Source organism: Elephantulus edwardii, unplaced genomic scaffold, assembly GCF_000299155.1.
Source record: "Elephantulus edwardii isolate Elephantulus edwardi_28Jun2011 unplaced genomic scaffold, EleEdw1.0 scaffold00222, whole genome shotgun sequence".
NCBI classification, from domain to species: domain Eukaryota; kingdom Metazoa; phylum Chordata; class Mammalia; order Macroscelidea; family Macroscelididae; genus Elephantulus; species Elephantulus edwardii.
In genome coordinates, this window is record NW_006399972.1 from 1,195,039 (window position 1) to 1,210,709 (window position 15,671).

The window sequence follows — 15,671 nt, forward strand, 5'->3', positions numbered from 1 at the left end:
TAGCAAGGAGTTGACTTTTTTGCACTGGACCCATTGTCAGGAGGAATCAGCTGCTGGAGGAAGACATCATTATTTGGGGAAATAGCTAGAGTGGGTATAGGAGACCCTCACGAAGATGGATTGCCACAGTAGCCACAAATATGTACTCAGACTTTCTCACAGTTGTGGGATTGACATGCGATTGTGTAACATTACCTTCTGTAGTATGAATTGGGTGCCATGAAATGAACTGTAAGTCAATTGGATGTCGATGCGATGAACTGGAGTCAGTTTAGTGGCACCTAACCGTCATCCCTGTGAAAGAATCTGTGGTCAAATGAGTTGTAGAGAAAGACCATATTGTCATCTTTGAGATCCACCAGGCTGCTCCTTGGAGGCAAGGATTCTGAAGCTTTGAGTGCCATACTTTGGATATGTTGCAAGGAGGGACCAGTCCTTGGGAAGGTGAAGGGAACGTGTAGGAGAGGAAGACCCTCGCTGAGCTGGATTGATTCAGTGACTGGGGTAATGGGGATAGGTGTGTCGGAGACAGAAAGATTGGTATGGGATTAGAGCAGGGTTTAGGGCTGTTGTTCATGAGTTGCAGATGACTTGAGAGCACATAACAACAACCACAACAACAATGCATGTTAGCATTTTAAAGGCTCTAAGAAATGTAGCTGGGCATGCATCTCCTTTACTGATGGCCAGTCCAGCATTTCACAGACATAGCTAACGGCTTCCTTATAACCTCTGTGAACACAGTGCACTCTTCCGCAAAAGTGTCCATGGCTGGGAAAAATCTTACTTCAGGTGGGAATTGAGTCTGGTATTGTTTGGATATCAGATATTGGACATTGTCATAACAAAGGATTTCTTTGGGGAGCACTGGTAGTCTAGTAATAAGGATCTGTGCTGCCAATGCAGACAGGGGTTCAAATCCACCAGCTGCTCCATAGGAGGAGGACAGACAGTCACCTCACATAGAACCTCTGTAAACCTGTTGGACGGTCAGCTATGAGTTGATTCTAACTCGATGGCATATAAAAACAGCAGCAACGGGGATTTCCTTAGGAAAAAAAATGGAAATACAGGATTTCAGTTGTACTGTTTTTCTGTATTAAAGTATTTTTTCATGTTACAACCAAGGCAAAAAGGTTTTGGTCATTTTTATTGTGATTTTTTTATGGATAATGTTGCCAACATCATTTCACTAAACTCCAGATACATGATAAAGTGTATTATATATACTTCCTGCTTGTTTTCCAGGACACTGTCATATATGACCGACTGGCTGAGACGTCAAAATACAAAGAAATTACCCTGAAACACTTAGAGCAGTTTGCAACAGAAGGTAAGTATGATTTGGCAAAACATTATTTTTAGAGAGACATAAATCATATCCTATTGCTAGGCTGCAGATCATTGTTAGCATTTTATGTCAAGATTCTTAAAGTTGAATGTCAGTCACTGGTGATAATATAGATAATATAGATTATGCCATTGAGTCAACTAGACTAGACACATATATAGTTGTTCTACCATGAGGTGGATTGATTCAGTGACTGGGATAATCGGGATGGGAGAGTCAGAGACAGTGCAATTGGCACAGGACAGAGCAGAGTTTAGGGCTGTTGTACATAGGGTCGCTATGAGTCGCAAGTGACTCGACGGCACATAACAACAACAACAACGCTACTCATGATTATTGGCAACAGCATGCCAATTTCAGTGTTTCACGGACCTGTACTATACTGAGGCTTTGTTATGTTTTAATTAGATTTTGGCATGTTGTTTGAATTGAATCTGAGTTCGTGTTGGTTGGTTTCCTTTGTGTTTTTTTTTCTCTTTCCCTCATTGCGGGACTTTGTTAAATAAAACATGAAAACCTCAGACTTGTGACTAACCCTTCCTTGCTGCCTTTGCCAGGCCTGAGAACCTTGTGCTTTGCCGTGGCTGAGATTTCAGAGAGCGACTTCCAGGAGTGGCGAGCTGTCTACCACCGGGCATCCACATCCGTGCAGAACAGACTGCTCAAACTCGAGGAGAGTTACGAGTTGATTGAGAAGGTAGGCGGAAGACTCTTTCCAGGAAATGGCCATCTTTTTTCAAAGGACCAGTGTGGGAGGAGGAATTTCTCAACTCTCCACTTAATGTGGACTTTCCTCCTGCTGTCAAGCACGTCTTAATGCACGTTAAAGTTTGGAGTAAGATATTACTTTGAATAAAATTTTTAAAAGCTACAATATGACCAGAACCCCAAACTCATTGCCTTGCAGTCAAAATTGACTCTGAGCATCAAGTGAGTTAAAGCACAACTTTCTGTGGACCAAACACCCAGAGCTCCCTTTACTTTGCATAGATCTTTGCTGTTCTCACATCTTTAGATCAGAGTTAGGCTCACCTGGCATGTCCTATCCATCATATTTCATTGCTTCTGTATGACACTGAAAGGAAACTTGTCTGTGTACACACACTGTTACATGCTGTGTACACAGAAAATTCACCAACATGTATGATATGTAATAAATGATCCTATTATTAAAATGTACAACTGTATGACTAGATAACTGATCATATATATGTGCATAATTGAGTATGTACATTTGGCCAGTCATTTTGATAAACTTAGGTACGTACATCATTTCTGAGCAGTACTGTAAACATCCTCATTTTACAGAGAAGCTGAGATTATATCTTCAGAATATGCTCTATACCCTGATTAATGCTGGGTAAAAAGCAAGCCGTCTTGCTATCTTAAGTCAGACAAGCAAGCATTTTTTTAATACTTTTTCTTGATTTTCATATAATAATACCTTTACAGTATACATTGTTTTATATAGTCTGGTTTACATTGTGTTTCATACAATCATATATATTCTATTTTGCATTTTTTATACTACTTTATTTACAAAATTTGAATACATTGTTTTTTACACCAGATCCTTCCCATTTCCCTCATCCCACCCCATCAAATTGTACGACCCCATGATTAATTCCCCCTGTACATCTTCACCCCTCTGCTTCCACCCTCCCCTCCCTTGGATCCTCACACTCATTCTGCAATAATGATTTTATACAGTATTTGTCTTTCTGGGATTGAGTTAGTTCACTCAGCATAATGCTTTACAGTCCCTCTCAAGTTAGTTAAATTTACAAAATGATTGCTCCTGTGTGCTGCGTAGTATTCCATTGTAGGAATGTACCATAATAACTCAATCCATTCAATTGTGATTGGTTCTCTGGGCTGTTTCCATGTCTTGCTATGGTGAATAACACTGACAAGCAAGCTCTTTTTGTGCTAGGTGCTGTTTGAAGCAGTATTATCTATTAATCTGTTTAATATTCACAACATCTTTTTGAGAGAAGACTGTATATTATCCCTGTTTTACAAGGAAAGAAATCAAATCAACAGGTTTAGTCAGTTGTCCACTAATAAAGTAATGCCTATCACCACGCCAGTATCTTCATTCTAACCTTTAACTTTGAATTCAGTAACTCTATTTCCTAACTCCTTTAGCTGTATCCGTGGAATCTTATCTGTCAGCCTGTAGTTAACCTGATCTTACCTCCATGTAAGTAAAGGCTCTCCTATCTTTCTTTCCTTCTTTTTGCCACGCCAGTTCTCTTTCCTGAATGATATTTGGTACCACTTAAACCTTCCTGAACTTTCTCCCCATTTTGCTCCCTGCATGCTACTGGGCTTTGTTGTTTTGTTTTAAATCAGATGTCATCTAATTGACTCTGACTCATAGTGACCCTATGACCAACAAATCTGAACCTTGTCCAATCCTACACCATTGTCACAATCTCTTGTTCAGGTCCATGTTGACAGTCACTGTGTCAGTCCATCTTGTTAAAGGTCTTCCTCTTTCTCTGACCTTCTACTTTTCCAAGCATGTAGTCTTATTTTGAGGACTGGCCCCCCTGACAACACGCTCAAAGTATGTGAAGTGAAATTTCACCATGTAAGTAGCACTCAGGGTGCACTTCCTCTCAGATTTTTTTTTAAGTCCGTAGTATATCCAGTACCCTTCTTTAGTACCACAGTTCTAAGGCATTGATTCCTCTTTACTCTCTGTCTTACTATTAAAATGCATATAAAGCAATTGAAAATACCACGCTTGGATCAGGCATACCTTGGTCTTTGAACTGATGTCTTTGTACTTTTTACTAACTGTGGACTCCTGGGAAATACCATGCTTCAGCTAGCTACAGATCATTTTCTCAATTTTATGCAGTTGCCATCTGTAATTAGATGTTGTTTTCTTATCTCTTTAGTTTATTCTGATTGCTTTTAGAGATATTTTTGCTTCTCCATATCCCACTTTTCTTTTCATGAAATTTGCTTCCTCCTTATTTACAAGAAGTAGTGCAGTAACATGTATGGTAGTTTTCACCTGCTGGCTTTCTCCTCAGTTTTAATGATGTTTACGCAACAGAGAGCCTGTGATCCAGCCTGTTATTAACTCTGGCTTTGTCTTGTTGCTATTTCCTAGCACCTTCTTATGCCATTGAGTTATTGTTATGTAGTAAAACAATGCACAACCATGACCATAGTCTCTTTCTATCTAAAGTCACATGTGGTAAAGTACTTTTGGTCAGTTCTACTCAACCTAAGCCTTAAAGTTGGAACCAGCTCATAGTTGACCTTCTGTCAGGTTTTTAGCTTCTGTAAATTGCAGAGCTGCAGATTGCCCATCTTTCTCCTGTGAAGCTACTGCTGGATTCAAACCACCTTTTGCATTAGCAGTGCACCTTCCTGCAGAAAGTACCACCGAAGCTGTCTGTCCTCATGGTATTGAATGTTTAAATTATGAAGTTTGCAAAACTAGTTTGTTTTTCAAGCGCATATTTTTCCTTAACATTATTTAAAATAACCCTAATGTAATTTTTTGTTCCCTATTTTCTCCCTGTAATTTTCAGTTCTATTAACCCTCCTATTGTACCCCTTTCTGCCTTCTGAACTTTATCCTTGAAGAAATACTGCTCATTTGTCCTTATATGATTGGTTGGTCTAAAGAGTGAATGTGTCCTTGCTGTCACTGGTTAACTGGTCATCTTATATGCCTCTCTGGATTTGTCTTTTGTTTTTGTTTTTTTGCTGCAAGTTATGCCAGAGAATGAGTTTTATTCCAGGTTCAAAGGGTGACCAAACAGCATAGTCTTTGGGATTCCACCAGTGTCTTTCAGAATTATATTGATATTTTAGCGTCTATTATATATTTTTTTAATTCTTTACCAGCATCTTGGGACTGATTCATAGCTGAACGTCTGGCAGGATTTCAGAGGCAGTAAATCACATGGGAGGGGTTGCCCTCTACTCCTACAGAATAACTGGTGGATTCCAACCACATGCCTTAGGCTGACTGCACAATTCTGCACTGATTCAGACCATGGTCTCTTCACTCACTTGTTAAGCATCTGAGAGCTGGACAGTGAGTAAGGATGACAGAAGAAGAATTTACTCCTTCGAGTTGTGACATTTGAGAAAAGAACTGAATATCATATGGACTGCCAAAGGAACCGATAAGTCTTGGTAAAAGGGCAGCCAGCATGTTCCTTGAAGGCAATGATGGTGTAGCCTTGTCCCTCAAACTTCAGGCATGGTGCTAGAAGAGGCTATTCCTTAGGAAGGGATATCATGCTTGGAAAGTGGAGGGTCAGCAAAGGAAAGGAAGAACCCGTAATGAGATCAATTGACACAGTGGCTAGAGCATTGGGTTTACATGTGTCACAGATGATGAAGATTGCACAGGATAGGACAAAGTGAGGTCTATTGCATATGGTGTCACTATTAGTCATACTCAACTTGAGTACCTAACAATTTTATTTTATTAAAACATTTGAGGAAATTAAAAGAAGGAGAAAAACTTATCTGAAAATAATTCTTATCACATTTATTTATACAATTTGGATATAATGTAGCCTTTCCTTCATAGCAAAAGGATAGAATTAAAAGATTGAGGCAATAAACATATTTTAAAATGGTTTCTGTATAAGTTATGTAAACTTAATACATACTGGAGAAAATGGTGGAATTTTTTAGTGTATGTTGTGTCAAACATTCTTATCGTGAATATTTGAATTTATACATTAGTATCTTTAGGTTTAGTAGGTTTTTTTTTAAAAGAGAATCTTCATTACAGTATATAGACTTTGCTCTTTTCACTGATTAGCAGTGTTGACACTTTTCCCCCAGCAGATGGCAGTGGTGAGTCACATTGAAATTTAAGTTGTCTGAGGAAACCCACTGAAAGTCTTCTTTGTATCTATAGGTTTCAAATACAGAAGTGTCCCTTTCCACTGCCTCTTACCTAGAATGAAAAGAAAGTCATATATAATTCATCTTTTCTTCATTATAAACCATGCTCTCTGTTTGCTGCTGAAAAAAATTTAAAGTAGAAAAAGTTAAAGAGCTTGGATGCCTTTTTTTCAGCTAGTTTATGCCACATAAAGTCTGGTTTCTTATATGTATCTTTATCTCTGAAGCTGAGTTACCACTCTTTCAGAAACTTTTCATTGATCAGTTAATAAAGGCTAGTTTTGGGAAGGTAAACAAGCAAATAAGAATGGCCGAGTGTCTTCTGGATGTCACAGTCTAAACAGATTACCTAAGTGGTACAGCCCATGATTTTGGCTGAAAGGAAGCACTCAGAGAGAATCGGAAGCTTTCAGAGACATGCTTTCAGGGAGAAAGCATTGTCAAAATGACCTTGGAGGTTCCTAACCCTGGGAAAATTTTCCTAAATAGCACTTCTCTGACATATGAAGACTGCAGGGGTTTTAAAAGGCTGTTGGACCATAATTAAATCACGTCTTCCTTGGTCTAAGCTTCTATTTGTTGAAATCAATTTGTGATGTTATCTGTTAGCTGATACTGAGTCTTCAAACTCACAGGACTCTGTGCACATCAAGATAGGACCATTGCAATTAATTTACTTAAATGAAATAGAACACAGTGAAAATCAATATCCTAGGCATTTAAAAAAAAATAGTATGTATTGATTTGCATCCTTTGTTTACATTGTGTTTTACATGGTCCTTCATTTACATTGTCCTGACCAACACAGCTGTGTAATAGGATTTGAGACCATGGAGTGAGATGCCTCCTGTCTTGTTTCTCTTTTACAGGAGTGCTTTAAATATCCAGGCTCTCTTTCCATTCCAGATAAAATTGGAAATTCCCTTTTTCCATCTCATTAAAGAATGGAATTGGTATCTGTATTGGGGTAGTATTGGACTTATAAATGCTTTTGGTAAAATTGTCATTTTCATGATATTGAGTCTTCCTATCCATGAGCATGGTATATTCTTCCATTTCTCCACGTCTCTTATTGTTTCTTGTAGTAATGTTAGCAATTTTCTTGGTATAGGTCTTTTGGATCTCTAGCCATATTTTCTCCCAAGTATTTATTGATCTTTTCGAAGAACCAACTTCTGGTCATGTTGATAGTTTCAGTTGTTTTTCTGTTGCATTCCCTCCCAAATATTTTTAATTTCATTTATGTAAGAGGTTGTTGTGTTTTCTTGCTCTTCTTTTCTAACTTGTTGGAGACAGTGAGTTAAAAAAATAAGTTACCTTTTTCTCTTCCATTTTGATGTGTTTACTTATTACTATGAATTTACTCCAATTACTGCTTTGGCTGTTTCCCAGAGGTTTTGGGAAGTTGTGTTTTCATTGTAATTTGTTTTCAGAAACTTTGTTTCATTTTTTATTTCTTCTGTCACCCACTATGTGTTGTTCAGCTTCCAAATGTATGTGGTCTTTTTCCTCCTTTATCCTCTTGTTTGATTTCTAATTTTTTAACATTATATAGCATTATGATTTGAGAAAATACCTTGTATTATTTCCGTGGGTTTTTTTTAAATCTATTGAGGCTTGCTTTATGACCTAAAATATGATCTATTCTGGAGAATGTTCCATGTGTGTTGGAGAGGAGTATATACTGAGCTTTTAGGGGTGCATTATCCTGTATATATCTATTGCAAATTGTTGTTGTTGTTGTTGTTGTTATGTGCTGTCGAGTCGTTTTTGACTCATAGCGACCCTATGCACAACAGCCCTAACCCCTGCTCTATCCTGTGCCAACCGCACTGCCTCTGACACACCCATCCCGATTACCCCATTCACCGAATCAATCCATCTCATAGAGGGTCTTCCCCTCCTGCGCTGTCCCTCCACCCTCCCAAGCATGATGTCCCTCTTCAAGGACCCGTCCCTCCTGGCAACATGTCCAAAGTATGTCAGACGAAGCCCCAGAATCCTTGCCTCCAAGGAGTACCTTGGTTTAATCCTCTCCAAGATGAATCTGTTTGTTTTCCTGGCAGTCCATGGTACATTCAATACTCTTCTCCAGCACCACAGCTCGAAAGCATCCACTCTCCTTCTGTCCTCCCTAGTCATTGTCCAACTCTCTGATGCATAACAAGCGATTGCAAATACCATGACCTATATCAGGTGCACCTTAGTCTCCAGAGAGACACCGTTGCTCCTTAGTACTTTAGAGAGGTCCCTAACAGCAGACTTTCCCATCGCGATACGCTTTTTTATTTCCTGACTGCTGGTGCCAAGAGTGTTGACTGTCGAGCCGAGCCAACTGAAGCTGTGAACAATCTCAATCTCTTCACCATCCATCCTGACGCTGCCAATTGGTCCAGTGGTGAGAATCTTTGTCTTCTTGACATTGAGCCTTAGTCCATACTGAAGGCTGCAGTCCTTGACCCTCCGCAGCAAGTGCATGAGGTCCTCCTCAGTTTCAGCAAGCAGCGTTGTGTCATCTGCATAACGCAGATTGTTAATAGATCTTCCACCAATCCTGATGCCACAATTCTCCTCATAGAGCCCAGCTTCTCGGATAATCTGCTCTGCATGCATGTTGAAAAGGTATGGAGACAGGATGCATCCCTGGTGTACACCCTTCCCAGTTTTGAACCATGCAGTGTTACCCTGCTGTGTTCTGACTACTGCCTCTTGGTCCAAGTATAGGTTTCGTATTAGCACAATTAAATGTTCTGGGATTCCCATTCTTCTCAGAGTCAGCCACAGTTTGTTATGATCCACACAGTCAAATGCCTTTGCATAATCAATGAAACACAGATAGACATTCTTCTGGTATTCTCTGCTTTTAGCCAAGATCCATCTATTGCAAATACTTTTTAATAAAATCAGATATAGTGGTTTTAGACAAAGACCCTCAATGTGAATATTAGAACAGTGAATACAGCAGGGGGCTAGACCATAGTGGAGATGGTGAGAATAGCTTAGAATCAGAAAAGTTTTCAATCTGTTAGAGGTAGGGTGCACATTAGTTGGAGTTGACTCAACAAAACCAGCAGCAGCATATACAAATCTTACCAGAAGGAATACAGAGGGGGAAACTGAGTGACTTAATCTGTGAAAAGAGATGTGGTGAAGATCTGTATCGTCACTCAGAAGAAAGCCATTAATCAACTGTGCACCAAGTCATCAACTGGTCATATGCAAGTTTAGACTGACTTTGGAGAAAATGGAAATAAGTTACTAGAGCCAGAATACATCCTAACCGATATACCACCTGAATTTAGAGACCATCTCAAGAATCACTTTTATTTTCGAACATTAATGTTTGAAGACCAGATGAGTTACACAAAGAACTTCATACATGAAGGAAGCAAAAGGCCATTAGAAAGAAAAGGACCAAAATGGATATCAGAAGAAACTTGAAACTTGCTTTTGAACAGACAGGAGTTAAAGGAATAACATGATGAAGTAAGAGAGCTAAACAGATTTCAAAGGGCATTTCAAGTACACAAAGTATTTTAATGAAATGTGCTAAGACCTGGAGTAGTAGTTGTTTGCCCACAGGTTTGAACTGACTCTTAGGTGACTTTCTCACTAAGCATTCTTCTAGCTAGAAAAAAAATTGAACAAATATTCAAACTTTGAATTGTAGTACTGAAGTGCCCAATGGATAAAATATTGAATGATGCCAAAAGCATCAAAAGAATTTGGAAGGAATTCATGGAGTCATTGTACCAAAAGGATTTAGTCAACCCTGTACCTTTTCAGGAGGTAGCATGTAGTCAAGAATCAATATTACTGAAGAGAGAAATCCAAGCTGCACTGAGGCATTTGTAAAATGTAAGACTCCAGTAATGGAAAGAATACCAATTGAGGTTTAAAAAATTGGATGCAACCCTGGAAATGGTCACTCGTTTATGCTAAAAACTTGGAAGATAGCTTGCTGACTAATTGATTGTGGTGGTGGTGTTAGGTGCCATCTAGTAAACCATGACCTATAGTGACCCTATGAACAGCAGCTCTGTACCCTGCCCGGCCCTACACCATACTCATCATCTACAATATGCTTGAGCTCATAATTAAAGTCACTGTGTCAGTACATCTTGTTGAAGGTCTTCCTCTCTTAGTGATGCTACACTTGACCAAGAATGATGCCTTTTTCCAAGGACTGACCATTCCTAACCATGTGCCCAAACTTTTTAAGTTTCACCATGCTTCCCTCAAGGGCTCAGTCTGTCGCACTTCCTCTGAGAGATATTTGTTGATTGGCAGTTGATGGGATAGTCCGTACTCTTCTCCAAAACCATAATACAAAGGTATTGATTCTTCCTTTGTCATTCTTACTCATTGTCCATTCAGATACAAACCAAGTAATTGAGAAAAGCATGAATTGGATCACATGCACTTCAGTCTTAAAATTTACATCATCGTTCCTTGAGAGCAAGTTTTCCCAACACAATATTGATTGTGGATCCAAGTAAGATGAAATGTTTGATAATTTCGAACCTTTCTCCATCTAGCCTGATGGCCCAGTGGTAAGAATTTTTGTCTTAATGATGTTGAGATGTAATCTGTATTGAAGGTAGTATCTGGTGTTCTGCAGCAAGCACTGCAGGTTTTCTTCATTTTCAGTGAGCAAGGTTGTTTCCTATTCCCCCAAAACTTAATCCAACAGAGTGTAGACATTATCAAGCAATATAATTAATATCACATGCAGGTAAAATCTTGTTGAAGAGCATTAATAAATGACTGGAATAGTCCATTGACAGAGCACTTTCAGAAATCCAAGCTGAACTCAGAAATGGTTGTGAAACAAGGGATCTTATTGCTGACCTCAGGGGGATCTTGGCTGAAAACAGAGATTATCAGAAACGTTTTTCACTATTTAAAGGCTCCACACTGATTATATGGATCATAAAAATTATGGATAATACTGAGATGAAGAAGAATTCCAGAGCACTTAATTGTGCTCAGGTGGAAGCTGTATATGGACCAAGAAGCAGTTATTTGAAGAGAGCAGGGGAATAATGCAGTTTAAAGTTAAAAAAGATATGCATCATGGTTGTATGCTTTCACCACATTTATTCAGTCTGTATGCTGAGAAAATAATCCAAGAAGCCAGATTACATGAGAGGAGTATAGTATCAAGATTAGAAGAAAACTCATACACTAACTGTGACACACAGGTGACACAACTTTCCAGAAAACAGTGACTACTTAAAGCGCTTAATGATGAAGTTCAAAGACTGTATTCAGTAGATAACTACAAATCAGCACAAAGAAAGCAAAAATCCTCCTAACTGAACCATTCAATAGCATCATGATAAATGGAGGAAAAGATTGAAGTTGTCAAGGGTTTCATTTTATTTGGATCCACAACCAGCACCCATGGAAGCAGCAGTCAAGAAATCAAATTGAGTGACACATTACATTGGGGGTGGGGGGGAATGGCTACAAAAGACTCCTTCACTTGAAGTTCTTTGAGGAGTGTCAGATGGAGGACTTAAGATGTGTCTGACCCAGCCGTGGCATTTTGATTCACCTCACAAATGTGTAATACATAGACCGTGAATAAGAAAAAGAATGCCTTTGGTTTGTGGTGTTGGTTTTGGTTTTGGCTGTTGCCTTTCTGATGGACTACCAAAAGAACAAACACATCTGTCATGGAGGAGCGGCCTCGAGAGTCTCCTTAGAGCAAGGAGGGTGAGACGTTGTCTTGCTTACTTCAGGCATGTTGTCAGGGGAAACCAGTGCCTGGAGAAGGACGTCATGATTGAAAAAGTAGAGGATCATAAAAAAAGAAAGAGGAAGACCCTCAACAAATTGGCCTGGCGCTGTTACATTGCTTTAAAATGGACTTGAGCACAGCAGAGATTATGAGGATAACACAGCAACTGGCAGGGTTTCATTCTGTTTTCTTGTAAGTCAGAGCCAATCTAAAACCAGCAATAGAAAGCCAGACCCTTTCTTCCTCATCTGTCTCAGCTTGAAACTTTGCTGCAGGTTGGCTAGTATCGCAGCACTGAGGTGCCTCGTTGGGTGTTAGTCATTAAATTGAGCAGCAAGAGGCTGGTTTGAAAGTGTCCACCTGTAGCTTCCATTAGTGCACTACCCTGGATTTAGATTTTGTTTTTAATTTTATACTTATTTATTTACAAAGTTTGTATACATTGTTTTTCACAAAAGATCCTCCCAAATTCCTTCACTCTCACCCATCAAATTATGCAACCCTGTGATTAACACCCCACCCCCCACCCATCCTGTCACGGTCTTTGAGTTCAATCATTCTAATTGAAATGTGTAAATTATTTTTTTCTTTTAAGTAGGTATTTATATTTATATTATTTATACTTTATATTTTTTCTTTTCTAAGTAGGTTTTTCTTTTGTGCTTAGTATATAAGACTGTGAATTTTTAAATGGTAAGTAATTGTTGTGAAATGCCACTGAAGCAACTACAATTCATAACGACCATGTGAACAACAAAACTGACCCCTGCCCTGTCCTCATGATCTCCAAACTGTTCACGTCTGTTTTAGAGCCATTGAGTCAATGCGTCTTGCTGAGGGTCTTCCTCTCCTTCTCTGACCTTCTCCCTTTGCCAACATGTGGTCCTGCTCTAAGGCCTGGCATCTCCTGAGGGCATGCTCAGAGTATGTGAGACAAAGCTTCACCGTCCTCACCTTTAAGGAATACCCTGGTTGTACTTCCTCCTTGCCAGAATTCATCTTTAGGCAGTCCATAGGCTATTCAACCCTTCGATCTAAATCTATGATTCAAAGGCATCATGGTTTTCAAATTAGATTTGAAGCCAGTTTCTAAACAAAGTCCTGCTTGAATCATAATACATACAGGTGCTAAAAGCAGAGCTAGATACCTTTGTCAAAAGCTGGGAGCATTGTGTGAAGCCACAACTGATGACTCCCTTGCCGAGTTAGCCCCTACTTTATCCTCATGGTGGTCCATGTGGGCCTTTGCAAGACACTCAGACTCTGCTTAGTAGAATTTAAAATCGTATAATATTACATCGCTGTGTTAACTCTGCAGAAAATGTGCCTCTCAGCATTACTGTTAACATTTTCCCCCACTTGTCAACAAAAAATATCAGACCATTATGTGGTTGCACTCAAGAAGTTTCCAGTTGATGTGAAATGCCATTGACACGTTACTCCACCAGGTAGTATTATATTAAAGGCATGCAGAATTGGAAAGATTTGTAGAGCTCTTCCTGAAAACAAGAGTACTTTAAACGTGTGACAAAGCCAGTGAAAAGCTTACAGTATGATTAAGGTTGTCCACTGAAACCCAGATGTCTGTGTCTTATCCCTCCAGTATTTGCTCAAACTAGTAATTTAGTTTTAAAAAATTTAGTTAAAGCCTTATTCCTTGGGGGGCTATAACTCCTAGCAAAAAAAAAAAATAGCCCAGTTGGATGTTCTTAAACGTCCAAGAAGATACTGATATTTGTCCCTTGGTGTGGTGTTTTGTTACTTTTCTGCTCCAGCACATCTGAGCAATGCACCATGAGCCCTTCACCCCTGGGAACATGCTAAAGGAAAGATGATGTGGGAGGTTTGAGAAGCCCTCCGGATATTGTCATCCACAGTGACAACAATTGTTAGATGAGCACATTTGGGGCTTTTTAATCCATCCATAAACTGGAATCATTAGCTCTGCTGCAAAACTGTACTCTGGCCTCCAACATTTGCACTTTTGGTTGTTTGTGATCTGCACTTTTGGTTGTTTGTGATCTTTCTTTCCTTCTTTCTCTCTCTCTCTCGTTCTTTCTTTTCTTTCCTTTTTTATTAATGGAACGTTTTACTGTAACAAGTGAAAGTTTACATACCAAATTACTTTTCTGAAACAAATTGTCTATGGCACTTTGGTTACAATCCCTGCCATGTGTCAGCAATAAATCCATTTCAACCCTAAGTTCTCCATTTCCATTTGTCTGGCATCCTTTCATGATTGTGGTGGGCCAGATGTTTGCTCTTTTGGTTTCTTGTTGCATATTGTTTTATAAAATATTTTACATTTCTCAGGTGTTATATTGTGTTCTGTCCTATATGTTATTTGGCTGAATTGTAATCTGTGAGAGTAACTTGCTTCAGTTCCAATGTAGAAGGTTGTCTAAAGTCCATAGTTTCCACTGTTCCTCTAGGTGTGGTCATTGTTTAGAATTCTACTTTGGTCTGTGTTTTTTCATCCTCTTTCACTGTTGTCTTCTGTTGTGGTGGTGTTCTAAGCAGGCACTCAGTAGTAGTGGCCAGATACCATCTAGTTCCTGTTCTGTCAAGTTAGAGGAGGCTGACTTCCTTGAGTGTTTGATTTTGCTTCTTTAAATCTTCATTTTTCGTTTTCCTTTGCTCTAGATGAGAAGAGCACAATGGTTCATTCTTAGAAAGATACTTGCAAGCTCTTCAAACTACCAGTGCTACTCATCGAACTAGGTTGTAGAATATTATGAATTACATTATGCCACTTGACCTACATGTCCCCCAAGACTGTGGGCCTTTGCATTCAAACTCAGTAGCTCAGCCATACAAGGTGTCTGATTATGTCTAAGAAGTTTCCCTAACTGTATTGCCCATGTTCTGTATTGTATATGTAAGTACATATATGGAAATACACACACTTACAAATATGCGTTTAGAAGTATCCACAGCTATACCTATGTATGTGAATGAATGTACCCCTATATGGCCTTTCATGTCTATTTAGCATGCATATCTACCTTTGTATCATTCACTGAGTTACTGTTTGCTTCAATAATTATTGCAAGATTGTGTGTGTGTGTGTGTGTGTGTGTGTGTGTGTAATTGTGGTTATGTACTACCTTTTTGGAACCAACTTGTAGCTGACTCCCCAGTTTTCAGAGGCTATACATCACACAGGGGGAGACTGCCCCTCTTTCTCTCAAGGGGCCACCAGTGGATTCAAACTGCATGCCTTTTGATTGGCAGCACAGCTCCTTAGCAACCTGCGTACCCGAGCTCACATGTTTATCATTAACATATTTACCATGAATGTCATTTATTTGTGCATATTCTTTGTGGCTTTCATTACCTTACTATTAATAGTCTGATACTACCCACATTGTATATTTTGTTCCCTTCAACTAAATGTGTGTGTGTCAATATAAACCTTAGCGTGTTATGCTGCTACCAAAAGACTACTTCTGGCTGAGGGGTAGAAAGATAATCTGCTTTCATTAAGATAAATGATGTACACTGTATTGAAACAGATGAGGGAGAGAACTCTTTAAAAGGGATATGTGATTCAGTATTATTGTTATGACTGGAGTCCAGAATGAAGGTAGCATAGTGGAGTGGTCTTGGGGGAGGGATTGAATAACAATGAAAGAAATTTTTCTTTTACTTTTCAAGGAGAAAAGTGAATTGGGGGGGTGG

At 39.1% G+C, this 15,671-nt stretch overlaps 1 protein-coding gene across 1 annotated transcript in view; it reads left to right on the plus strand.

Moving 5' to 3' along the window:
- The window catches only part of ATP8A1 (ATPase, aminophospholipid transporter (APLT), class I, type 8A, member 1), a 375,206-nt gene that overhangs the window by 193,699 nt on the left and 165,836 nt on the right, over positions 1-15,671 (plus strand). Inside the window, exons 20-21 of the mRNA XM_006898188.1 lie at positions 1,249-1,333; positions 1,909-2,048. Coding sequence (XP_006898250.1) covers positions 1,249-1,333; positions 1,909-2,048 — 225 coding nt within the window. The remainder of the gene's footprint in view (positions 1-1,248; positions 1,334-1,908; positions 2,049-15,671) is intronic.